The following is a 27,743-nucleotide window of genomic DNA, read 5'->3' as shown; positions in this document are numbered from 1 at the left end:
TTTTTTCCTTCAAATGGGAATGGCAGGGTTTCCGAATTAGTGCTTAATGTGAGTTTAAGCATGTTTCAAATGTCATTCTTGGACTTTTCATATAAGAAAACCCATGGGAACCAGACCTCAAGATCTGCATACTATTCATTTAACAAAATTCACTGTGTTCATTTGGAAAAATTACCTGACTGCCATATTTACTCCAACATGTATCACATGAAGATGAAGACTTTAAAAAAAAAAAAAAACTGACCTATATGGCGCCTACTTAATAAAAAATATTGCAAAATTTTTTCATAATCTGGCTTAGTGTTCGTTTCTGTCCAATGTTAAATGAAAGAGAGTGAATCAGTTTTTACTATCTAAGTCAGTAAAGACTAGAGATTAAAGTTGTGTTTCGAAGCTTTCTGTTTATATTTATTCTATAGGAAACAACAGGTTCTTTATTTTCTTCTCCCAATCCAGCCAAACCAGTTATCTACCCTATTTTGCTATATGAAAATTTTAACACATCATTGATAGTTTTTCTTTAGTTGCTCGTTGCATGTAAAACATTAAATGTATTCAGACTTAGTTGAGCAAGCAGAGCAGCTTGCTATAGTTTTCAACTCCAGATGGTGAGCTCTTTTAACCTGATAGGTAGTTTTTTTCACAGACCATATCACAAATTTTCACACATGTATACAACTTGAGCTGTCTAGAATGTATAAAAGTGCTTATTTAGCAGTGCTTGCTTATGGCATATTTGCACTGCACCTTATCATCAGAAGTAAGCATTTATCTCTTCTAGTTTATATCATAAATTTTCCCAGTTCTTAGTGATTCTGGAAGCTGTGTAATGAATCAGTTTTATTCTTTCCCTTTTGTTGAGGGGTGAACAGTCTTCAGTGCTAGTCAACCTGGTCCCTACTGCCCACTAGTGGGTGTTCCAGCTTTCATGGTGGGTGGTAGTGGAGCAACCAAAGTATAAATAAAAAGATAGATTTAACTATAGTAAGTTGTTTTATAAAGACTTATTCTGCCAAACTTAGCAAAAATCTGACATAAAGTACTTGGTAAGTAATTATTATTATATGCTTTAACTTGCTGTAACTCTGCTTTATAAATTTTATAAAGTAAAGTTACTTCCCTACTTTATAACTCACCATTACTGTGGAACCGGTGGGCAGTTAGAAAATTTTACTACTAACAGAGATACAAAAGTGGGCGGTAGGTATAAAAAGGTTGACAACCCTGGTCTAAGTCATAGACTGGTTGTCAGGCTGAAACTTAGGAATGTGGAAAACTGACCTTCATCTCGTATTCTTAGAGCAGTGATTTTCAACCTTTTTCATCTCATGGCACACATAAACTACTAAGATTCTGCAGCACACACAAAAATATATTTTTTTGCTGATCTGACTAAAAAGTAGGTATAGTTTTGATTCATTCACACCAGGTAGCTATTGTATAGATAACTGTCATTTTGTAATTTGACAATCTAAGGGAAAAGAGGTCAGTGCCCCTGACTCAATAGTCAGGTATTGCATGAATTGCATTGGAAAGATAGACGGATTGAGGTAGAATTTAGTGAGGCAGAAAGACAATAGTAACTCCTATAAAATTTCTGATGTAAACAGTTTGTCAGACCCACCTGTCAATAGAACGTTCTAAACAAATGGACTTTTTTAATGGTCTGTCAGTAACAAAACTAGCCTATTTATATAGAGGATTTTTTAAAAAATAAGAGGTCACCTGTTAGTGAGGAATGGGTTGTTAACCTTAGCACTTCATATTCCCTTATCTGGTCCCCTCTTCCCAGAAAATATCTTTAATATATAATTTGTTATCACCTCCAAGTCTTTCATCCAGACTGCATCCACATTATATCTTTCTTACTGCTGTTTTCATTACCTTTATCACACCTTTCTTATTAGCTAAAAGGATAAGACATAATATCCTCCTTCAGCCTGCCATCGTAGACCCACTCCCTTTTCAAACCCTGTATTAGTGGTCTTAGTGGTCACACCTCTAGTAGTAAGTAGTCCCTTTCTGGTTGCATGAAGATTACTTAGGTTTTAGTGTATTAGCCAATCCTGAGGTTTTTACACGTCAAGTTAGGAAGTGGCAGAGTCAAGATTGTAACCTCATCTGCTTTGAAGTTCCAGCTCACAGTTGGATTTTTTTTCACTCTGCTTTGAAGAGTCACTATACATAGCTAAAGCAATTTACACCAGCTCTTTGAAACACCTGTGTTCCAGGTGAAGCCAAAAAATAAAAAAAGTCTAAAGCTTGAGTCTAGTCTTTTCACCTCTCCATGAAAAATAAGTATCTCTCTAAAACTTCCCAGCTGGGGGGAATGAAATGCTGTCAGGCCTCCCAATTACTAAAGGATAATACTGAATTAACAACAAAGCCACACCTAATTTGAGCTGCTGGAAAGGCTCATAACCCCATTATCATTTTCCTGAACTGCTTAACCTTCTGGTTAACCTTCCGATTATTAGCCTCCTGACGTATTTAATTCAAGGGTGAGAGTTTAGGATTGCTCATAGGACCATTTATTTTATCTTTTTCTTACATCCCACTCTTCTGACTTTTTAAAAAAAAATTTTTTTTTATTCATTATAGAGGGGAGAGAGACAGAGAGGGAGAGACAGAGGGAGAGGAGAGAGAAGGAGAATGAGACACAGAGAGAAGGTGAGGAGGAGCTGGAAGCATCAACTCCCATATGTGCCTTGACTAGGCAAGCCCAGGGTTTCGAACCGGCGACCTCAGCATTTCCAGGTCGACGCTTTATCCACTGCACCACCACAGGTCAGGCTCTGACTTTATTTTTTGAGGTTGGTAGACACCAGCAAGCATGTGTTAACGTAGAGACCCAGAGGTTTCAAAAGCCACTAAATATATTAGACCTGCCTTAATTGGAGGATATGGGGAAGCAGTGGGACTTAGCCACTTCATAGACCAGCTGAGTGTCCTGCTACCAACTCAATTTATTTGCGAGTAGTACTTCAGGGAACTTAATAGACCTACAGCATACTAGCACAAACCTATATTTTAGCCAGAATACAATTTATTTATGTACTACTTATATCAGTTTGCTCTCTGAATACTATATGAATGTCATTACTAAATATTAAGAGCACAGCAGTATACCGTTGGTGATGATTTTAATAATTATATGTTTAATTGGTAGTCTTTTTTTTTTATTGTTATATCACTTAGATGTGGAGAGAGCCAGGTGGTAGAAAATAGTATTAGGTCCAAGTGGCATTTTTCCAAAGGAATATGTCATGCATGAGCCAAACAAAGTTTTATTTTGTGTATGTATGTTTTTGTTGTTTTGGAAAATGCATAATACTAACCAGTTATAAACTACCAACCTGATAGCTGATTTTTACCACCCTGGCTCAAGACAAGGTTACTAGCAGCCCTTTACCAAAACTAGGGGTCTTCCATTTGGAGATTGACAGAGATTAACACTTTTAATTGTCCCCTTGAGTTTCCAGTCCAGAACCAACCCTGGGTCTCTAAAAAATAGTATACACTGTAGAAAACTGTTCTTGGTCTAGGAAAAGGTTTTTAACCTCATGAAGGAGTGTGACTACCATGGACATACTGTTGTTCAGTGCCAAAAACCACATAAGACCCTCTAAATAAGTGAATAAAATTGTCCTCTTCGGCAGTCATATCCTTTTGAGATTGCCTAATCTTTCCTTTAAAGATCAGGAGTTTAAAAGAGCTTTTTAAATTGATTGCCTGTTTTTTGTGTGTGTGTGTTTTGTTTTTGTTTTTTACTTCTTTTGGCTTTTTTTTTTCTGGGAGGAAGGGGGAAAGATAGGAAGAAAAAGGACACGGTCAATTTCACAAAGGCATTGACTTTGATATCAGGCAGTTTTGATGAATCCCCCCTAACCCTAACTTACTAGCTTTTTGACCTTGAAAAAGTTATGTGAAGCTCTTCCCTGAGGCTCAGTTTCCACAGTGATAAATGGAGATAATATTTTTCCTGGAAGGAACTGTTGCAAGGAATAAATGAGTCAATTTGCGTAGGACATTTGGCACTGTGCTTAGCATATTGATGTTAATAAACTCAGTACCTACCCTTCCTCCCACCTATAACGATGATGATGATGATGATAACAACTACCATATAAGCCCTGTTCACCATGTGCCAGACATTTGTATGGAACTCACATACAATATCTGAACCCTGGTATTAACTTGCCTAATGTTCTCAAGCTAGGAAGTGGCAGAGTCAAGATTCTAACCTCACCTGTGATTCCAAAGCCTACGCTACACTGCCTCCCACTGCCAAAATCCATGTAACTCCTCATTTTAAAATCAGCCTCCTGACCTTCTCTCTGAAGTAGAATTATTTCATTCACCTTTTTTCTGAAGTTTAGTTAATCTTTTGAAAGGCCAAACACAAGTTAAGAATGAAGGCTGGGTTCTAGCACCAACTCCGCAGAAGACTAGCTGTGACCTTTGGCTAGTTCCTTCACCTCTTTAAACCTCTTGACTTGTTTATATGATGGGAATCATAATAGGACTTCCTTAGAATAATTAAGAGTAGATGAGGCTAAATAATTTAAAGCTGGATGCATAACATACAGAAAACTCAATGAATACCCATTTTTCTTTTGGGGAAAGCTGTGGCCATGTACGTTGAAATATTTTTGCTTTCTTGTTTCCTGTATTTGATTTTTACATGTCAGTCTCAGTCTTTCCTAACCTTTTTAATGTCACCTTGCATTCAGTCATCCTTGTTGTGTGTTGTCGTTGAGTTAGCATGCTCGCTACACCCACTTGGTGCCCAGTCAGTATTTATTGATGCTAATGATTATGGTTAAACAAAGATGCTGTTGGCACTAGTCCTGCAGCCTCTGAGACTGTTTGAGTAATCATGACTTCCTAAAAACAGAAAAGGATTCAATCATCTTATTTGTAATTGAAGGTCACAATTTGGTGTCAGCATTTGTTTCTGTGGTGTTATGTAGCTTTTTCTGCAGAATTACCTTTGACAATTGAAATAGTCAGGCTTTCTGGCATGGAGCTGATGATCACGCATTCTTTAATTACTTCCTAAAATAGATAGATACAGCATTATAGAGCTGAGTTAAACAAATATTGATTATAGTACAGATTTATTTTAATTGGAGCAAGAGCTCAGGAGAAGCTTACCATTAAGTTGTAGTTTGCTGCCAGGCTTTATATTAGTTTCCTACCTGGTTTTCTTACCCATAATTCCTTTTGCGTCCAAGAAAATTATACAGCCTAACCTGTGGTGGTGCAGTGGATAAAGCGTCAACCTGGAATGCTAAGGTTGCCAGTTCAAAACCCTAGGCTTGCCCGGTCAAAGCACATATGAGAAGCAACTACTACAAGTTGAATCTTCCTGTTCCTCCCCCTGCCTTTCTATCTTCTCTCTAAAGTCAATAAATAAAATTTAAAAAAAAATTATACGGAACTGTACAAAGATACTAAACACCCCACTCTTTTCTCCTCAAAAGAGTCGTTTTTGTTTTTTCCTGTCCTCCATGAACATATTTTCTCACTCAGCAATCTTTGTGGGAGTCTAGCAGAGTGTCCTGCAGATTATATTAGGGCACTCGGCACTAACAGCTCTGGGGTGCATTATTCTATATTCTGCAGAATGAATTCTGGTGTCCATATTCTAAAGAATGTAGTGTCATCAAGTTTCAATTTATAAGCCATTAATGATAACATGTTTCCATAGTTTTAGTATCCAGATTCTCAAAATAAAAGAACAAATGGGAAAAATTTTTAAAAAGAGAATAACTTTGTGCAAAGATTATAGCCAAAAGCAAAATTAATACCCCATCTGTGGCTGATTTTATGTAGCAGAAAGTAGAGATTGCTATTTATTTCTTACCATATCTTAATGATTCCCAAACTTATATTTTCAACTTAGATCTCCTACCAAAGACCTGTTCTATATTTCCAGCAATCTCTAGTTCAGACTTTTTTTTTATTCATGTCAAAGGCTACTAGCCTAACACTCTATCTACCCCACCATGGACAAAGAGTTAGCTGGGGGGTGGGGGGGGTCCCTATTGTGTGTGTGTATATATACACCCACACATACCAATTTTTTTTAAAGTTCTCATTCATTAAAAAACTAGGGAATATGAACCTATTCAAGTAAGCAGGTGTGATTCATAGGTACAGGGAAATGTTTATTGAATTGTCAATTTTAGCTTTTGACTAAAGAGTGAAAGGAATAAGACGAGGGAAATAAATGCTCAGAAGATAGGAGGAGACCAGCAAAGAGAATGTGAGGTAGAAAAACTTGCCTCTGTAATTTTTTTTACCTTTGAATTATTTTTCAGTTATTTGGCCTGTCCAGATCTGTTACATGATAATAGTCCCAGACTGTGAGGATTAAATGAGGTAATCTGTGTTTAAAGTGGTACATAGGAAGCTCAAAAATACTTCTCAGCAAACTGAGATAATCCCTCAGCACACCTCTTTCTTGAGGTAGTGACCCACTAGTGACAGAGCAAAGACTATAATTCAGGTACGAGAAGAGATGAGTGAAAGTACTTGAGTGGATTTAGGCAGTTATTTCAGACCTCTTCGGATTCGGTTCCTTCCAAAAGGGAAAACTAAAACTCAAAATGAGGTCAGTTCTTTCAAATAACCTGCCACTTGTGTTGTGAGAATTCATTCAGGTAATTCATATAAAGTGCTTAGAAAGTGCCTGTCCCATAGTGAGAACTCAGTAAATGTTCACTGCTTTTATTTTTACTATTAAGTTTTTTAAAAAAATTAAGGTGAAAAAAAAAATTAAGGTGAACCATTTTAGGAAACCAAATGTACGTAAGTGTTTTTAACAGATGTAAGTAACTTGCCAATAAGAATGTGCATGTAATTTAGAAATTCAGTAGGAGCTGAAGAAATCTTGATGGTGTCATAAGATATTTAACTGAAGGGTTAAACTTCTGTATATACTAGAATGTAGCAGTTCTGATCATTTGGAGATTATCTTTTTAAAGTAATATGTCTTGGTTGTGCTTCTTTGTTGCTTTTATTTCTGGTGGCAAGTCTGGCATATTCAGTTTCAGAGCAGTACCTAAGGGGTTTTACGAGATTAACAACCATTACAACATTGTTGTAATCTTTGAGTGACTGTATTGTAATTGTTTGTTTAATTGTTCATATCCCTTGTTAGGCTATAAGCTCAGTGAAAGCAGTGACGCCCTTGTACCCCACTGCATTTACAGTGCCTAGGACAGTGTCTGGCACACGCTACTATTCAGAATATTTGTAGAAGAATGAACAGAGCGACTTCCCACTTGAAACACATGGCAGAGGAGAAATTCCGAAAGCTGCATCATGTAAACAAGTATCGAACTTCTGATTTTTTTCCTTGAAACCCGATTTTTGTAATATGAAAGTAATGTCAATCTTGTGAAACTCATTTTCTCTTTTAATAGTCAACAAATTGAAAAAGAATTTCATGGAAAGGGTCTTTTCTTTATTTCAAAGTAATCTGCGTACTCTGATGTTATATGGTTAAGAAATGGGAATGGTTGGCCAACGTCTATGGAAGCGACTTAGTAAGGTAGAGAGAGCACTAGTCCAGGAGTCAAGGAAACCTACTGTAGTCCTGGCTTTGTACGGACTGGGAATGTGATCTTGGATATACCACCTAACTTCTGCCCTAAGTTTGTTTCTATTAAATGATATTTCCCAGTGATTAATAATATTTGAGAAAGCAACAAAGGACTGTTTTCTATCCCTTTATAAAGAAGCTTCTAAAAATGTCAATATTACCAAAAAAAATTAACTATAAAACACAGAAATGTTTCTCTTGAGCACCTGCATCATCAGAGCTGCCACCCCTTCATACATTATAATTATTCATCTGCATCATTCATGTTTCTGAAACAAATCTGTACATTCTGAAATTCATATTTCACGGCGCTACTTAACTAATTTGCTGCAATCAGCAGCAATTTATTTTATAGTAGGACTGTTCAAATCGCTCCGAGGTAGGCATACCATGCCTAGTATGTTTTTTGTTTGTTTGTTTGTTTTTTGTTTTTGTTTTTTTTCATTTTTTTTTTTTTCTGAAGCTGGAAACAGGGAGAGACAGTCAGACAGACTCCCGCATGCGCCCGACCGGGATCCACCCGGCACGCCCACCAGGGGCGATGCTCTGCCCACCAGGGGCCGATGCTCTGCCCATCCTGGGCGTCGCCATGCCGCGACCAGAGCCACTCTAGCGCCTGAGGCAGAGGCCACAGAGCCATCCCCAGCGCCCGGGCCATCTTTGCTCCAGTGGAGCCTTGGCTGCGGGAGGGGAAGAGAGAGACAGAGAGGAAAGCGCGGCGGAGGGGTGGAGAAGCAAATGGGCGCTTCTCCTGTGTGCCCTGGCTGGGAATCGAACCCGGGTCCTCCGCACGCTAGGCCGACGCTCAACCGCTGAGCCAACCGGCCAGGGCGCCTAGTATGTTTTTTATGGTCACATTTTTAATGAGTTTTAATAGGGGGAAATGGTCAACTTGTTAATATTCTCCTGAAAGCCCTAACTTTCATCCTATATTTTATCTTTACCCAATGGTAACTTAAAAGGCCATAGCAAAGTCATTGACCCAGGGGGTCAATGCTTCTAAATTTCTGCATCTACATTATTAAATGTTCAAATTCAAGAATTGTATTTTCCAGAGAAATAAATTTGTAAAAGGTCAGCCTAGTTGTTGGCTTATTGTCTATGAAGAAAAAATTGCTTTACTTGTGAAGTGAAAAGTGTATTTCCCTGAAGAATTTACTGGATCACCCCCTGGATAGGCCATCCCATTTAGAAGGACAGGAAGAGGGAAAGAGCACCCCGTTTTTCCTCTTGTTTGGAGACCCTCACTAAATTACTCAGAAACAATAACCAGATAGCTGCTGTTCAAGTTAATGACACCTCTGAGTCCCTGTCAAGAGTTTTATTTAATGTGCAACAGACCTGGAGTGATACAGGTGCCTTTACAGGCCCTCATTTAATTTAAGCTGTTTTTGTTGGCATGGCAACTAGTTGAGACATTTGGGAGACATTATACTAGGGATTGAGACTTCAGAGGATTTCTGCTAGAGCACCGTAGAAACCTTATCAGAAAGTGGTGTGTGTTGCTTCTAAATTTCTGCACCTACATTATTAAATGTTCAAATTCAAGAATTGTATTTTCCAGAGAAATAAATTTGTAAAAGGTCGGCCTAGTTGTTGGCTTATTGTCTATGAAGAAAAAACTGCTTTACTTGTGAAGTGAAAAGTGTATTTCCCTGAAGAATTTACTTTGCCAAACTAAAGCTTGATAAAATATAACCTCTGCTGAGTGGCTATTTTAATCAGTTTGTACAAATTATACATTTAAAATATTTCAGTCTTTTATGTTTAAAAAATACTGGTGGGGAGGAAAACATCTCTGCACAAAGGTAAACCAGATGGTAAACAGGAAGTTGAGTGAAAGATTTTTCAAGTTCATAGATTCTGAGGATAAAAATGTGGTGATCTAATCATTTGGTTTCTGATTTGAGAAATAAAATTATTTTATGAGAGGAATTAAGCACACATGTATGTGGTCTTAATGAAGAAGAATTGACTTATCATTTGAAATCATACTCTATATTCATTTTGAACACCTGGTTTTCAATTTTTTGATAATCTGGTAATACTGTGTTAGGTTGAACCATATGAAATTATTATTGCTGGTGGTCAAAATGGTTCATCCTTAACTGGGTAGTACAGTTGGCTCAAACATCATCCCAATATGCCAAGGTTGCAGGTTCAGTCCCGGGTCAGGGCACTTACAAGAATCAACCAAGGAATGCATGAATAAGTGAAACAACAAATCGATGTTTCTGTCGCCCTTCCTCTCTCTCTCCCCTTCTCCCCTTCTTCTCTCTCTTTTCCTTCCCTCTTCCCCTCTCTCCCTCCTTCCTCTACCTCTAAAATCAGTGAATTTTTTTTAAATGGTCCAGTATTATCAATTCAAATCCAGTAGGTTTACAGTCAACAACACCCTGATCTGGAAGTATATGTTTTGTAATGGTAAATAAAATGTAAAAATTTTTTTCTGCAATGAGTAATTATTTTTTTAAATGTCTGGTTAAAGCAGGACCCATGCCAGCTAGACAATGTTTTTCTTTTCCTCTTTCTTTGAAAATGTAGTCACTGTTAGAAGAAAGCATATGACACTTTTCATACTTACTCTCTTTTTTACTTTTGGTTTTATTAACCAGATTCTTTCCAAAGAAATACATTCTACTTCATAATTAGGTTAGTAAGGAAAGGAGATTTGTATCTCCTTTACTTTTGTATCAGGTTTTTTTGTTTTTTGTTTTTTGTTTTTTGTGTTTTTGTATTTTTCTGAAGCTGGAAACGGGGAGAGACAGTCAGACAGACTCCCGCATGCGCCCGACCGGGATCCAACCGGCACGCCCACCAGGGGGCGAAGCTCTGCCCACCAGGGGGCGATGCTCTGCCCCTCTGGGGCGTCGCTCTGTCGTGACCAGAGCCACTCTAGCGCCTGGGGCAGAGGCCAAGGAGCCATCCCCAGCGCCCGGGTCATCTTTGCTCCAATGGAGCCTTGGCTGCAGGAGGGGAAGAGCGAGACAGAGAGAAAGGAGAGGGGAAGGGGTGGAGAAGCAGATGGGCACTTCTCCTGTGTGCCCTGGCCGGGAATCGAACCCAGGACTTCTGCACGCCAGGCCGACGCTCTACCACTGAGCCAACTGGCCAAGGCTCAGTTGTTTTTTTTTTTATAAATCAAAACAAGATTTTTTTTTAAGTACCAGTATTATGAATTCACCCTGATAACTTGAAAATTAAGATGTTTTCTCTGTGTTGTTTAATGCATACCAACTGTGACTACTAACAGTAAAGATTCTGGCATTACAACTTGGCTGCCAGTTTTGTGGACACGAAGGACAGAATAGAATACAGTTCACTTCCGTGTAAGAACTTTTTGGTCCTGACAGGAACAAAAAATTTGTCAATTAACTCAGCAGACATGACTGACATCCCATACAGATCAGTGCTTCATACTCTATTTAGGAATTTTTTTCCTGAGTAAAACCTCAAGTTGACAACACAGTATGGTGATGGCAGTTGTGAAGTCTTTCTGTTTTTGCTTTGTTGCTTTTTTTCCAGTGTAATGTTTCTTTATTTTTGTCCCTTGAGATTCCTGGAACCAACTCAAAAGAATATTGTTACTTCTAATTAAGGCTTAATGGTACAAAAAGGTTTTTTCTGGCTGTATCCTATGATTAACATTCTAGTGGGGGAAATTTTTTCAGTATGTACAAGAGAGTTAATTTCCTAAATTTGTAAAGTACTCTTACAAATAAAAATTATCACCCAATAGAAAATTGAGCAGAGGACAAGAACAATTCTCCCTCTCTCTCTCTCTCTCTCTCTCTCACTTTATTCCTCTCTTTTCCTTTCTCATATTCATACATCTATATGGCCAATAAACATGCAGTTTTTAACGTGAAAACACAGTTGATAGAACACAAGTTCCACCTGCCAGTCCTTCCTGCAGTACCCCTAAAATGTCAGGAAAGTGTTAAAGACCAAAAGAGGCAGAAATCTATGCTGGCAGTACTGAGAACCCAGAAACAGGCTGGGTTTTGCTACAGCACATCAGAGCAGCTCAGAAATTGGAGATATGGGGTATCTCAGAAAGTAGGGGTGCAGGTAGGCCTACATTCAGCATTGGTTGCAAGCCTCTGTAACAAGTAATAAAATGTTTAAAATCTTCTCCTGCCCTGCAGAAGACTAAAAACTGTTCGCTGGAGACAGCATGAGCTGAGCAATGGTGTGTTTGATCATTCCACCACTCATACGAACCCTGCAGATCTGAGTTTCATTAATGTGCACACTTTGGCGGGTTACTTGCTTCTGTTAGCCTCAATTTCCTATTCTGTAATTGGGGATCCAACCACCTACCTTGTAGGATTGCTGTGAAAATTATATAATTATAATGGTATGTTTAAAATCCCTAGTAGAGTGAGTGTTTGGGATAGACTTATGAACGAAACTGACCAAAACCCTTGTCCTCATAGAGCAGGATTGGGCAAATAGACAAACAAACATAAGTAAATTATGTAGGGTAAGTACTAAAGGGTAAAAAGGGGAGCTGTTTGAGGGTGTGGCAATTAGATAAGGCATACTGGACACAGTATTAGAGTGGTCAAAATATAACTCATTCAAAAGCAAATTCAAGCAAAGAAAACAAAACAAAAGTAAAAGAGTTAGCCAAGTAGATGTCTGGTGAAGCACGATCCAGGCAGAGGGACCAGCTAGAGCAGAAGCCTAGGGTCAGAGGATGTCTAGCATGTTCAGAGAATAGCAAGGAAGAAAGTGATAGAAGGCCAGATCATTTATGGCCCTGTAAGAATATATTTAGGATTTCAACTTTTATTCCAAATGAAATGGGAAATTTTACAGAATGGTGGCATAATTTGACTTTCAGTCTAAAAGATTGTGCTGTGAAGTGCATACAGAAATAAGATGAACTGATGTACAGAAAGTGTCATGTATAAATGTGTGCTAAAACATATATGGCAAAATAGTAAGTGTAGGCCTGTTGGTGCAGTGGATCTAGCATTGTCCTGGGACACTATGGACCCAGGTTCAGAACCCTAAGGTCACTGGCTTGAGCGTGGAGTTGCTGGCTTGAGCATGGGATCATAGACATGACCCTGGCTTGAACCCAAAGGTCACTGACTTGAAGTCCAAGGTTGCTGGCTTGAGCCCAAGGTCGCTGGATTGAGCAAGGGGTCACTGGCTCAGCTGGAGCCCCCCAGTCAAGGCACATATGAGAAAGCAGTCAGTGAACAACTAAGGTGCCGCAACAAGTTGATGCTTCTCACCTTTCTCCCTTCCTGTCTGTCCCTATCTGTTCCTCTCTTCCTCTCTCTTTCTCTTGCTTAAAAGAGAAAAAGTGTAGAAGCTGGGTGATGGGTGTGTCACTGTTTAATTCTTTCAAATCTGTGTGTTTGAAAATTTTTATAAGAAAAAATTTTAGCCTGACCAGGAAGTGGTGCAGTGGGTAGAGCATTGACCTGGAATGCTGAGGACCCAGGTTCAAAATCCCAAGGCCAGCAGCTTGAGCACGGGCTCACCAGCTTGATCGCAGGATCGCTGGCTTGAGCAGGGGATCATAGGCATGACCCCGTGCTCTCTGGCTTGAACCCAAGGTCACTGGCTTGAGCAAGGGGTCACTGGCTCAGCTGGAGCCCCCCGGTTAAGGCACATAGGAGAAGCAGTCAGTGAACAACTAAAGTGCCGCAACAAGTTGATGCTTCTCACCTCTCTTCCCTTCCTGTCTGTCTGCCCTTGCCTGTCCCTTTCATTCTGTCTCACTCTCTTTCTCACTTAAAAAAAAAAAGTTTTAAAAAAAAGAAAAATTCTAAACTATTAAGAAAAATGAAGTCTAACCCTGATGATAATGTAAATTAACTGATATGTATCATTTTGTAGAATGACTCGAACATTCTATACTGTCTTACAAGGAAATTCTGAGTGCCAAATCTCCTTTCCTTACTAACCTAATTATGAAGTAGAATGTATTTCTTTGGAAAGAATCTGGTTAATAAAACCAAAGGTAAAAATCATACTTAAGAGTGTAAAAAACATAAAAATAATATTTTCTAAATAATAAAGTGTCAATATATAGACAAAATAAAAATGTTAACAGAAAAATGTATTCTGGCTTATTTTAGAAATCTAGGGGTCATGGGCCAGTGTGTTAAGAAGTGGTCAAATTCTGTGGCTAAATTTCAAGGAATCGACAGGATTTTCTGTTAGGCAGTCACGCACCATGTTAACATGTTTTGGCCAACATACTGTGAAAGTGCTGTGAAGACAGCTGAAGAATTTTTGGAAACTCTAGATAAGCGATAGAACAGGGAAATTACTTACCAGAGCACATACAGTAATAATGGAGAGGCATGGTCATGGTGTGGTACCCGTGGCAAAGAGCCTCAGGCAGGCCCTTCAGAGGTATTTTAGAAGAAGACATTGTTACAGCAGATGACTGCTCCACCCGTGTTACCGCCCCAGAAGACCTTCCAAACGGATGAGATGTGGAGGTGGAAAACAGAGATAGCGATCCTGGCCTTGTGCAGGCCTAGGCTAATGTGTGTTTTTGTTTTAATTTTTAACAATAAAGTTTTAAATTTAAATATTTTAAAATAAAGTTTAATAAGAGTATAAAGAAAAATATTTTTGTAAAGCTGTACCATCTGTTTGTATTTTAAGCTAAGTGTTAATTACAAAGAAGTTGAAAAGTCAAAAAATTTTTAAAGTTTATAAAGTAAAAAAGTTATAGTAAGCTAAGAATTTATTGAAGAAAAAGTTTTTATAAATGTAGTGTAGCCTTAGTGTACAGTAATGTCCTAGGCCTTTGCATTGACTCCCGATTCCCTGATTCACCCAGAGCAACTTCCAGTCCTACAAGCTCCATTCATGGTAAGTGCCCTATCAGGTGTACCATTTGTTATTTTTTATACCATATTTTTACTGTACATTGTCTATGTTTAGATACACAAATATTTACCATTGTGCTACAGTTGCCTACAGTACAGTAACATGCTGTACAGGTTTGTAGCCTAGGAGCAATGGGCTATCCCCTGGTCGGCAAACCGCGGCTCACGAGCCACATGCAGCTCTTCGTCCCTTAAGTGTGGCTCTTCCACAAAATACCACGTGCAGGCACTACCTCGATAAGGAATGTACCTACCTATATAGTTTAAGTTTAAAAAATGTGACTCTTTTTCAAAAGAAATTTCAATCGTTGTCCTGTTGATATTTGGCTCTGTCAACTAACGAGTTTGCCGACCACTGGATACTGTATAGCCTAGGTATACAGGAGGCAGCGCCATCTAGTTTGTGTGAGTGCACTCTGTGACGTTCGCACAATGACAAAACACTTAGTGGTGCATTTCTTTGAACAGATCTCCATTATATGATGCATGACTTTACTTAAATCATAAAACTCCCCCAAACTTAATGAGTTCTTAACTGCAGGCAGGGTAATACATGGGTCTGTTATTCTAGATACAGCAAAAGAGCTTATCTCTGCAAGAGTTCTGAATTCCACATCTCTTTTGCTCCCCAGGCTGCAGCCTTTGATCATTTGCTCATTTGCTGTGTGTTCATTGAGCAGAACCCTGAGAACATAAAACAGTGCGAAGCATAGGAAGCCTATAATTTAGTAAGGAAGGTATAAATATATAAAAAGTTAAATTAAAAGATTAAGTTGTTAAGAGTGTGTGGCGACTTGGAACTAACCATTTTATACATTTTTGGAGTACCATACTTCAAAGTAACAGTTGATAGGAAGGTTGTCATCTTTTCCATTGGTCCCATGGTGGCCTAGGGTAAGAGCACCAACCCTCTCTCGTTTGAAATAGAACCTGAGGCTGGTCTTCACTCTTCCTGGCCTGGCTGTCATTTAAAATGTTTACCCTTACTTTTCTCTTTTAAACAGTCAATTCTTTAATTTTAGCAATGTTTTATGTTCTGAGGGCTGGATTCTCATCTTTATTATGCTATCTAGAAGCTTTCTTTTGCTAAGCTTTTTCCAGCCTTAAAAATGCAAGTTACTCTTTAGACCTGTAGCCTACTTGGATGGCATTGAGGGCTGAATTCTCCGAACTCTCCTTGACTTAATACCTCAAGATACGTTGTCACAGAATTGATGCAGAGTGACCTACATAAAATTATCGTCTCTCCTCAACCACTCAGCTCAGATCATGTCAAAGTTTTTCTTTATCAGATTTTGCGAGGTAAGATTTTCTTTATGAAGAAAAAGCTGGTGTCATTGTGTAAACGACATGTTTTACTTTTCATTTGAATTTAACTAATCTGACCTTGCAAGGCTTTCTTCTTCCCTAAAGACTTTTTTCTTTTGACCAAGATATATTTAATAATCTCTATACTTGATGTTAAATAAGAGAGAGGCTTTTAATAGTAGCCAAATGGTTCTTATTTTTAGCGGTGGAATAGAAGTCCGTCTAATTTGTTAGGCAGTTGAGTGGATTAATAAACAGGTGAATAAGCAGGATGCTTGTTAAGCAACAGTGGGTTAGTATATGATTAAATTGAAAAGTTACTGTGTTCCCTCTGGATGGCATCATTGCTTTAAGCCAGCATAGGTGGGCCTGGTCAGAGTGTTGGCTGGCATACCTGAGTCCAACTCTAGAAAAACAAAGTGACTGTTAAAGCCAAAGCATGGAGAAGACTAATAGAAACAGCCAGCTAAATAATTCTTCCATCTGGCTTAGTTAAAAGCAGTAACTTGATAAAGAAGTGATTTGGGCTGACATTGTTAGAGCTTTCTCCAGCCATAGCATCTGTCCTTCAGAATTTTTGTTATTAAAAATGGAGAAATGTTTACTGCTGAAACAGCTTTCTGATCTAGTCAAATACTTCCTCCGGCCAAGATTCATAGTACAGAGACATTCTTTATAAATAATGAAAAGCATCAGCCAAAATGATTAAAATACAAACACAATATTAAAACTAGAGAATTCACCTTCCATAGATTTATTGATATTCAGCAGTTAGGATAGAGAAAAGGAAGATAATGGATATCGGGTCTTTTTTGCACTTGTAAAAAAAATAAAATGTGATTTGCTATGTTTTATTCAAAAGACAATTTTAAAGCTATGACTTTTATCTAGCAGAAGCCCCCGGTCTTTTCAGATGTCAAAAACACTTGAAAAGTAATTACCCTCTTGATTCTCAGTGGTAGAGAATAAATACTAACAAAAACCTTGGCAAGTTTCTGAATTTTGTTGAATCACTGAATATCTGTCCTGATGAACCTTAGCCCTGTTGGTTAATGGGAACTGTTTGGTTGGAGCCGGCTCAGAATCACAGGATGAGGGTGTCAACAGCAGAGCTCTGTAGCCACAATTTTGAGTAATTCTAGCATATTGGTCTGCTTTAACACCAGTGCCTAAAAAACTTATCCATACTTAAACCTAAATAATCTTTTGAATTATAGACATTATCTCTAGATTATATAAATGTTTGGTGACACTTGATTTTACTGTAGCAAAATTATAGTTTTTTTGAGATAAGACTAAGTCAAGCTTTTAATAATGTTCATTATTAGTTATTTAGGGAACAATTTTAAATCCTGTATTCTGTTTCTAAGGTTTTCCCCAGCTCAGTGTTTGAGTAAAAGGAATTAAATATCTGCAATTAAATCTGCTTGTTATTTCAGGTTTGAAATATCTCCATTCAGCTGGCATTTTACATCGAGACATTAAGCCAGGGAATCTCCTTGTGAACAGCAACTGTGTTCTAAAGGTAGCTTTTCAGTTTACTTAAATGTCTCAGAAAAAATCAGAATGTCAAAGCAAGTTTAAGGAAAACATGTTTTTCTGAAAGGAAGAAAGAAATTCTCATCACTTTAGCAAACATTAACCTAGTTTTCTCTAGTGATGGCCATAGTAATTAATTTGTAGTATTGTCTTATGGTTTCTTCATGATATTTTGCATGTTTTGGAAACCCTGAAATTGGATTTACAGTGAAACTAAGAAGAGAGGAGGTGATTTCTTTTCAGATTATTGCATTATTTTTTTTTTTCATTTTTCTGAAGCTGGAAACAGGGAGAGACAGTCAGACTCCCGCATGCGCCCGACCGGGATCCACCCAGCACGCCCACCATGGGGCGACGCTCTGCCCATCCTGGGCGTCGCCATGTTGCGACCAGAGCCACTCTAGTGCCTGAGGCAGAGGCCACAGAGCCATCCCCAGCGCCCGGGCCATCTTTGCTCCAATGGAGCCTCGGCTGCGGGAGGGGAAGAGAGAGACAGAGAGGAAAGCGCGGCGGAGGGGTGGAGAAGCAAATGGGCGCTTCTCCTGTGTGCCCTGGCCGGGAATCGAACCCGGGTCCTCCGCACGCCAGGCCGAGGCTCTACCGCTGAGCCAACCGGCCAGGGCTCAGATTATTGCATTATTAAAGGAAGTATATATCGTAAGGAATATTGAAAAACCAGCAAGCGTATATTTATATGAGAATGGAGTATGCCCTTTTAAGAACTGTCTTTGTTTTTGCACAGCTAACATTTTTATATGCTGTTTAACTGAGGCAGCAAAGTAGGAAAGTAGAAACATTTAAAAGTGAAACTACTAAGCCAGAAAGGGGTAAAATATATTTCCATAATATATATTAGCCAATTACTCCTCTGAAAGAGACTTGCTTATGGGGTTAATTATAGTTAATAGCCCCAAAATCTCAAGTCATAAATTTCAGTTTTACTTTTTCTCCAGTACCACCTCTACCCATATTGTCTTTTGTTAGAGTGACTTAACAAATAGCTAAATACACATATATGCATTCTCCCCAACAGAAATATCTATGAACAGAACTAAATACTGAGAGGTTCACCATATTTTCCCTGTTATAGAAATTAGAGGTAAGGGCCTTCCTGGAGCTGTGTTATCACTGTGTGAAAAAACTAAAATTCCACTTATTTTATCAGTAGCCACAGTATTATATGGTGCTTCAGTCCACAATAAATCTAAGATCGTAACATTTTAATTGATATATTTGAAAAAGAAAACTTTTAAAAATGTTTTCTATTTTAAAAATAACCAGTGGAGGCCCTGGCCGATTGGCTCAGTGGTAGAGCATCAGCCCGCATGTGGATGTCCTGGGTTCGATTTCCGGTCAGGGCACACAGTAGAAGCGGTCATCTGCTTCTTCCCTTCCCCCTCTCCTTCCTCTCTCTCTCTTCCCCTCCCTCAGCCAAGGCTGCAGTGGAGCAAGTTGGCCTGGGTACTGAGGATGGCATTATGGCCTCGCCTCAGGTGCTAAAAATGGCTCCGGTTGCAACAAAGCAAGGCCCCAGATGGGCAGAGCATCGCCCCCTACTGGGCTTGCCAGGTGGATCCTAGTTGAGTGCATGCGGGAGTTTGTCTCTCTGCCTCCCCACTTCTCACTTCAGAAATATACAAAAAAACAAAAACAATGGAGAGATGGGCAAAAAAGGTGAAGGCTATTTTTTTTTTAAGATTTTATTGATTTTTAGAAAGAAGTAAGAGAGAGAAAGGTGGGGAGGAGTGGGAAACATCAACTCATTGTAGTTGCTTTTCGTATGTGTTTTGACTGGGCAAGCCTGGGGTTTCAAACTGGCAACCTCAGCATTCCAGATTGACACTTTATCCACTGCGCCACCACAGGTCCAGTGGTGAATGATATTAAGAGGTACAAACTTCCAGTTATAAAATAAATCATGAGGATAATGTAAGAATAGGAAATATAGTCAATAATATCATAAAAACCTTATATGCTGCCAGATGGTTACTAGACTTACCGTGGTACCTCATAAGATACATAAATGTTGAATTACTATATGGTACACCCAAAGCTAATATAATATTATATGTCGAGTATAATTTAAAAATAAACTAATAATTAAAAATAAAAGCAATCTAGGCTAGCATAATTGCTTAGCTTGTTGACAGTTAAACTAAAGATTAAAACCAAATATATAAATGAATTTCATTTTTTATTTTAAGTGCTTTCTCTCAACTGTGGACCAGTTTAAAAGCTGGTATGTTATGCTGCTTTTGAATAAAATTTCTTCCTTCATACAGCCTTTAAGAACTTTGTTCCTATTCTGTTTTTTTGTTTTGTTTTGTTTTGTTTTTTTCATTTTTTCGAAGCTGGAAACTGGGAGGCAGTCAGACAGACTCCCGCATGCACCCACCCAGGATCCACCCGGCATGCCCACCAGGGGGTGATGCTCTGCCCCTCTGGGGCGTTGCTCTGTTGCATCCAGAGCCATTCTAGCGCCTGAGGCAGAGGCCACAGAGCCATCCTTAGCGCCGGGGCCATCTTTGCTCCAATGGAGCCTCAGCTGTGGGAGGGGAAGAGAGAGATAGAGAGGAAGGAGAGGGGGAGGAGTGGAGAAGCAGATGGGCGCTTCTCCTTTGTGCCCCAGCCAGGAATCGAACCTGGGATTCCTGCACGCCAGGCCAACGCTCTACCACTGAGCCAACCGGCCAGGGCCCCTATTCTGACTCTAGAAAGAGTAAAAACCTATTTTTCATATTTTACCTGAAAACAACTGATGTTGTAGTTCAGTTTTTTGCTTCCACAGAGAAATTAATTGTCCCCAAAATCCACTGAGCAAATATTCCTTCATAGGCCATTGGGTTTGTTCCCCTGCTCCCTATCACTATAACCCATTTTAATTTTTTTTTAAAGGAAAACCTTATAGTTCGGAATTCTTTGTTCTATTTAGACCAAATCAGTTTTATAACAGTTTAAGCAAGTTTCTTATTTCGGTTTCTATTGGGAGAACTTCACAAAACATTTTGTATAGAACCTGTCATGCTTGATTCCATTAACTGCTTGAGGTCCATTTTCCAAATCATCTGTTATGTTATTATAACCTCTGGCTACATGAATGAGTAACTAAAGGAAAAAATCATTTATGAATAAACAGCACATGGATTAGAACAAATTGACATTTTGCTCTTCTCTCTTGACTTGTCTTAGTAGCCTCCTTTTAAAAGCCAGAGTGCCAGGCTACAACACTAATGCTCTCTTCTTAAATGTACAATTTCATCAAAAATATTATAAAACACTTAGTTTAAGTTAGTATATTTTCATGTTATGAATGTACTTTGTTTTATGTTAAACACAAAATGGATAATTTTGCTGGAACTCTCAATATCTATTTGGTTATCTGATCATATAAGCTTTTTATTTTGGGTTTAGTTTGTCTTCCAGATAAATTGCCAAAAATGACTCCATATGAGACTGACCTTTTTAACAAAGGACGTGCTTTATAACAGAAAACACTTTTTGTCGGGTGGGTGGTTGTTTTTTTTGTTTTGTTTTGTTTTGTTTCGTTTTTGTTAAAATACAAGAAAGATACAGGAAAGTGAATATAAGTTCTTTCCTTTGGTTTGGTTTCATTTTAAAAGATATGCTAAAAATTTATAGCCACGAAATAGAGTTTAAAATATGTTATTGAACACTAGCCTTTGCTAGCATTTGAGTATCCCCATATACAAACATGAATTTATTTGATATGACCAGACATAGTAAACTCAAGACAAAGAGAGGATTGTCAGTAATTAGGGGTAAAGTTTATTTCCTATAGGCCCTGGCCAGTTAACTCAGTGGTGTCAGCCCAGCATGTGGATGTCCCAGGTTCAGTTCCTGGTCAGGGCACACAGGAGAAGCGCCCATCTGCTTCTCCACTCTTTCCCCTCTCTTTTCTCTCTCTCTCGCTCTCTTCCTCTCCTGCAGCCAAGGCTCCATTGGAGCAAAGTTGGCCCAGGCACTGAGGATGGCTCCATGGCATCTGCCACAGGTGCTAGAATAGCTCCAGTTGCAACGGAGCAATACCCCAGATGGGCAGAGCATTGCCGCCTAGTGGACTTGCCGGGTGGATCCCAGTCATACGTATGTGGGAGTCTGTCTCTCTGCCTCCCCGCTCCTCACTTAAGAAAAATACAAAAAAAAAATTATTTCCTTTAAAGTATTTTAAGGTACCAGATCTTTCTTTTTTTTTTTTTTTTCTTTTTTTTTCATTTTTCTGAAGCTGGAAACGGGGAGAGACAGTCAGACAGACTCCCGCATGCGCCCGACCGGGATCCACCCGGCACGCCCACCACGGGGCGACGCTCTGCCCACCAGGGGGCGATGCTCTGCCCATCCTGGGCGTCGCCATATTGCGACCAGAGCCACTCTAGCGCCTGGGGCAGAGGCCACAGAGCCATCCCCAGCGCCCGGGCCATCTTTGCTCCAATGGAGCCTTGGCTGCGGGAGGGGAAGAGAGAGACAGAGAGGAAAGTGCGGCGGAGGGGTGGAGAAGCAAATGGGCGCTTCTCCTATGTGCCCTGGCCGGAAATCGAACCCGGGTCCTCCGCACGCTAGGCCAACGCTCTACCGCTGAGCCAACCGGCCAGGGCAGATCTTTCTTTAAATAAAATCTTATGCTAGGACCTCAACTTAGAAAACAGACAAATAGTGTTACTTTGTCACTTATAATATTGACTCATAAAGTTGATCAGTGAGAACACTGATTACTCTCTTATCTCATCCTCCAGTGCTCCCAGTGTTTGTTTTGGTTGCCTGCTACTGAGAAAATCTTAATTCCTAAAAATAAGCAAAAGTTGCCTGACCAGGCGGTGGTGCAGTAGATAGAGTGTTGACCTGGGACACTGAGGACCCAGGTTTGAAACTCTGAGGTCACCAGCTTGAGCCCTAGGTCACTGGCTTAAGCAAGGGGTCACTGGCTCAGCTGGGCCCCCAGTCAAGGCACATACGAGAAAGCAATCATTGAACAACTAAAGTGTGGTAACAACAAGTTGATGCTTCTCATCTTTCTCCCTTCCTGTCTCTTTCTCTTTTTCTCTCTCTCACTTAAAAAAAAAAAGCCAAAGTTGCCGGCCTTGTGGCTGTTTACTAACAGCTCACCTTTCAATCTCAGCATAGTTTTTTTTGTTTTATCTTTTTTTTATTTTTTATTTTTTTTTTATTTCTGAAGCTGGAAACGGAGAGAGACAGTCAGACAGACTCCTGCATGCGCCCGACCGGGATCCACCCGGCACGCCCACCATGGGCGACGCTCTGCCCACCAGGGGGCGATGCTCTGCCCCTCCGGGGGCGTCGCTCTGCCGTGACCAGAGCCACTCTAGCGCCTGGGACAGAGGCCAAGGAGCCATCCCCAGCGCCCGGGCCATCTTTGCTCCAATGGAGCCTTGGCTGCAGGAGGGGAAGAGAGAGACAGAGAGGAAGGAAGTGGGGGAGGGGTGGAGAAGCAAATGGGCGCTTCTCCTATGTGCCCTGGCCGGGAATCGAACCTGGGTCCCCCGCACGCCAGGCCGACGCTCTACCGCTGAGCCAACCGGCCAGGGCTCAATCTCAGCATAGTTTTTAGTTAAAGAGAAGTTGTAAGATAAGATTTATTCTTAGGTCTACATATTAATTCACTGGTCTTTCTCGTTTACTGTTGTCTCCAGGTTCTAGCATACTGTCTAAACATACAGGCATTCAATTAAATATTTATGGCATGAAAAAATGAATGAACCTAGTAGCACTGGTCGTATACAGTGTGTTACATTTTGACATTCACACATTTGAGTATGAATTAGGATTTTAAGTAGATAGATACATGTGAAGTGTGGGTACAGTGTTGATGGAACTCCTGAAGTACCTCCTCAGAACTATGTTAGCAGGACTCAATTTGAAATTTAGATAGCTTTAAAGAAACTTTACTATATGTATTCCATAAAAATAATGAACGTAGTCAGCTCAGGAGGTCTTCAGGATGTACTTTTTTTCTTATCTTTCTCAATAAGCCAGCTTTGAAAATAGATAGCTTGTTTTCTACATTAAACCTAGAAATACACGTTCAGCTGTTTTCTTTTGGTTTAGTTACCAATTGAGAACAGATTAAAGTTGGGAAGCTCATTTTTAAGGTACATCATTTTATATAGAAATATGGAAGTCCGAGAGTTTTCTTTCCTCTCTTCCAAACAAGATCAAATTATATGTTGACACCAGTATTCTCCACTTACATCATTAAACATATTTAAAAGTTTAAAGGTCTATCAAGATTTTGGTTTTTTGCTGTTTTGTTTCACTTTCCCATTTGTCTGTGACAATGTTTTGGTAATCTTTTCTATATAGATTTGTGATTTTGGATTGGCTAGAGTGGAAGAATTAGATGAATCTCGTCATATGACTCAGGAAGTTGTTACTCAGTATTATCGGGCTCCGGAAATCCTGATGGGCAGCCGTCATTACAGCAATGCTATTGACATCTGGTCTGTCGGCTGTATCTTTGCAGAACTACTAGGACGGAGAATACTGTTTCAGGCACAGAGTCCCATTCAGCAGGTATGATATCACTTTAGGCTTTAGAAGCTTCCAATTCTCTTAACAGATTTAAAGGGAAAAGCATTATACATACATGTCTTGGGCTTATTCATTGTACTGTCTAAATTATTTTTAGCAAATTCGGGTTCACTTAAAATCCAGAAAGTTATGAAGTTGCAGATTACAAAGAGATTCATGTTATAACTTACATGCCTATAGAGGGAGTGTTCACTTTATACATGCACTGGTACCTAGCAGCAGACTGGTCAAGTATAATCTTCTGTTGTTAGAAAGCCTCTGTTCTTTTCAACTGGAATGGATCTGACCTGAAAATGTATTTGGTGACTTATGCATAGAATATAAATTTTGATTGTTGGTTTCTTTAAACATTTAGAAACATTTCTAACCTTCATAATTGAGCTAGACTATTTAAATATGACAGAGGACATCAGAAGCTGATTAAAATGTAGCTTTAGGCCTGACCAAGTGGTGGCGCAGTAGATAGAGCATCAGACTGGGATGCCGAGGACCCAGGTTCGAGACCCTGAGGTCGCCAGCTTGAGTGCAGGTTCATCTGGTTTGAGTAAAAGCTCACCAGCTTGGACCCAAGATCGCTGGCTCGAGCAAGGGGTTACTCAGTCTGCTGAAGGCCCGCGGTCAAGGCACATATGAGAAAGCAATCAATGAACAACTAAGGTGTTGCAATGCGCAATGAAAAACTAATGATTGATGCTTCTCATCTCTCTGTTCCTGTCTGTCTGTCCCTGTCTATCCCTCTCTCTGACTCCCTCTCTGTCTCTGTTTAAAAAAAAAAAAAAATGTAGCTTTAGGACACTGTGATACTTTATTTTTTTTTTTTAAAGATTTTATTTATTGATTTGGAGGGGGAGAAAGAGAGAGGGAATGAGAAGTATCAACTCATAGTTGCTTTACTTTAGTTGTTCATTGCTTGCTTCTCGTATGTTCCTTGACCAGGCAAGCTCAGGGTTTTGAATCGGCGGCCGAAGTGCTCCAGGTCAATGCTCTGTCCACTGCGTCACCACAGGCCAGGCAGGACACCATGATACTTACATTGTCTGCCTTTATAGCTAATTCATTACTCGAATATTATTATATTTCTTGGAATAATTTCTAAGTATTTTTTATTCATAAATTTTATGAGATTCATAAATTTTATTATTTGCATGAGACTAATGTAACAATGATGAGCTCAGGCTATGGAATCAAATTGGTGGATTCAGATCCTAGCTCTGCCACTTAACTGTTTATTAAATCTTGGCAAGTTAAACTGTTTTGAGGATTGTTATGCAGGTGAAATGAAGTAGTAAAGCTGAAAATAAGGCCTGGCCCATAGTAAGCACTCAGTTCGCAAACAGGGTCGTGGTGGGATGCCAGGGAGCCAGGGATGCAGCAGTGAGTAAGACAAAGTGCGTGCCTGCCTTTGGGAGACTTTCACCTGAGACAGAAATGAAATAAGTATACCAATAATTGTAATCCCGAGGAACGGTAAATCCAAGAAGCAAAATTCAAGCAGGTTAGAGACAGCATGATGATGGATCAGAGCAGTGCTAAAATTCTCTGACGGGTAACCTTTGAGGAGTGACCCAAGTGAAATGAGAGGCCAGGTGCTGGGATAAAGGGCTCCAAGAGAAAGGACAACCAGCATAACAAAGCCTCTGAGGCAGGAGCTAGTGTGACATGTTGGGGGATGGCATGACCAAGGAGGAGCATGTAGGAACTGCGGTCAGAGAGAGAGAAAGCCTGCCCATGGCTGCCTGATAAGGTTCGGATTTTATTCTGTGCAAAGAGTGATAGAAAGCTATGTGGAGATTTTGAGCAAGGGTATGTTAAGATTTGATTGGTCACATTTTAAAAGATGACTACTGTGTATCTTTGTAAAATAATTCATGTATTTGACCAAACTGGAATAATTTTTTTATTCTCTTTCTACAAAGAGTTGTTAAATGATACATTAGAAACAACGTATACTATGATCAACATTTAAATTTATTTTTCTGCTGACCTGACCAGGCAGCAGCGCAATGGATAGAGCATCGGACTGGGACACGTAGGACCCAGGTTCGAAATCCTGAGGTCGCTGGCTTGAGTGCAGGCTCACCAGCTTGAGCACAGGGTCACCAGCTTGAGCATGGGATCATAGACATGATCTCATGGTCGCTGGCTTGCGCCCAAGGTCACTGGCTTGAGCCCAAGGTCGCTGGCTTGAGCCCAAGGTCACTGGCTTGAGCCCAAGGTCGCTGGCTTGAGCCCAAGGTCACTGGCTTGAGCCCAAGGTCGCTGGCTTGAGCCCAAGGTCACTGGTTTGAGCAAGGGGTCACTTGGTCTGCTGTAGCCCCCTGGTCAAGACACATATGAGAAAGCAATCAATGAACAACTAAGGTGCTGCTCCCTTCCTGTCTGTCCTATCTGTCCCTCTCTCTGACTCTCTCTGTCTCTGTCAAAAAAAATTACTTCTCGCCTGACCTGTGGTGGTGCAGTGGATAACGCGTCAACCTGGAAATGCTGAGGTCGCTGGTTCAAAACCCTGGGCTTGCCTGGTCAAGGCACATATGGGAGTTGATGTTTCCAGCTCCTCCCCCCTTCTCTCTCTCTCCCTCTCTCTCTCCTCTCTAAAAATGAATAAAGAAAAAAAAAAAAAAAAAAAAAAAAAGAGGAAGTATTTAAAAAAAAAAAAATTACTTCTCTTTTGTATATTCAGTCTATTTTTTAGGACTTAGAAAGTGATCCAAGTGATAAAAACATACATAATTTAATGTTGGGTGCTGTTGACAGTACCCATTTTATTGTTCAATATTTTTGGAAAGTCGACTTTACCAGACTTACCTGGACATAAGCTGTCATACAGAAAAACTTAAATAATATATTAAACAAGGATCTGGGAGTGTGCTGGAGAGAATATATAAAGGAAAATAGGAAGCACTAGAATCAAATTCAGTTATCTCATTTTCTAGAGAAATACTTAGGTCTTGAGTTTGCCGGTGTGATGTAGCCACTGAAGGAGAACTCACACCTGTCGATCATCATTGTATTTTAGGGTGAAATGCCAAATTTTTAAATGGGAAAAGAATCTAATTTCTAAGTGGAAGTAGTTATTTCTTGTAGCATTTCCTTTGTGTCTTTGAAAAATAAATAGCTTTGGTATTGTCATACCAGCAGAATTCAGATTTCATGGATCTGACCCATTTTAGCTATTTTCGACAATTTTCTGAATTTGTTTTCATGAGCCAGTCATTTCCTTCTGCCTTTAAGTGTAGTTGTTAGAAGTCCAAACATATCACCAACACACTTTCCCAAAAAGCTATGTATACAGATCTTTACTTCTGTGGAAAACAAGCTACTTAGATATCTCCGTTATCCTAGCGGGCAGTGATACTGATGGTATCCCACCGTTTAGATAAGGGCAGGACAAAACTGTGCTTTATAATCGGCAACTCCAGCACCAGAAAAAGAAGTATTCTCTAGGTAAGAATTTTCCATTCTGAAGGAATTCAAATAAAATGTTATTGTTAATTAGGTTATGAGGTTAGAACAATTGTAGCACTACAGAAAATCGTGAAGGTGCTGTGGTACTTACAAAGACTTGTTTGTGAGAAGACCATTTTTATTGGTCTCTTTTATTGTGCTCAGCTAACTAAACGGGGCCTTCAGCAATGTCATAGTCAGAGTCTAAGTACTGCAGTTTCCTGTCAGTGGAGAGATTTCTAGCATAGTAAAGGGGTATGTAACTGACTCAAACATTGATTGCTTAGCTTTAATTTCAGGTGTGAATGTTCTAAGTATTTACTAAATCACAGTTGCCTGATTTGTGGATTAGCTCCTTGAGGAGCCTAAATCCATCTGAAGCATTAGAATTTATTCATTAACTGTTTGAA

At 39.6% G+C, this 27,743-nt stretch overlaps 1 protein-coding gene across 2 annotated transcripts in view; it reads left to right on the top strand.

Moving 5' to 3' along the window:
• The window catches only part of NLK (nemo like kinase), a 170,300-nt gene that overhangs the window by 122,913 nt on the left and 19,644 nt on the right, over positions 1-27,743 (top strand). For both annotated transcript variants that reach the window (XR_010748893.1, XM_066363739.1), the window contains exons 4-6: positions 15,674-15,780; positions 17,226-17,311; positions 23,662-23,871. Coding sequence is in view for 1 of the 2 variants with exons in the window: in XM_066363739.1 (XP_066219836.1) it covers positions 15,674-15,780; positions 17,226-17,311; positions 23,662-23,871 (403 nt within the window). In the remaining variant the exon portion in view is untranslated. The remainder of the gene's footprint in view (positions 1-15,673; positions 15,781-17,225; positions 17,312-23,661; positions 23,872-27,743) is intronic.

This window comes from Saccopteryx leptura, chromosome 2, assembly GCF_036850995.1.
Source record: "Saccopteryx leptura isolate mSacLep1 chromosome 2, mSacLep1_pri_phased_curated, whole genome shotgun sequence".
Taxonomy (NCBI): domain Eukaryota; kingdom Metazoa; phylum Chordata; class Mammalia; order Chiroptera; family Emballonuridae; genus Saccopteryx; species Saccopteryx leptura.
Note: the sequence above shows the minus strand (reverse complement) of the source record. Positions and strands in the feature narration are given on the sequence as shown.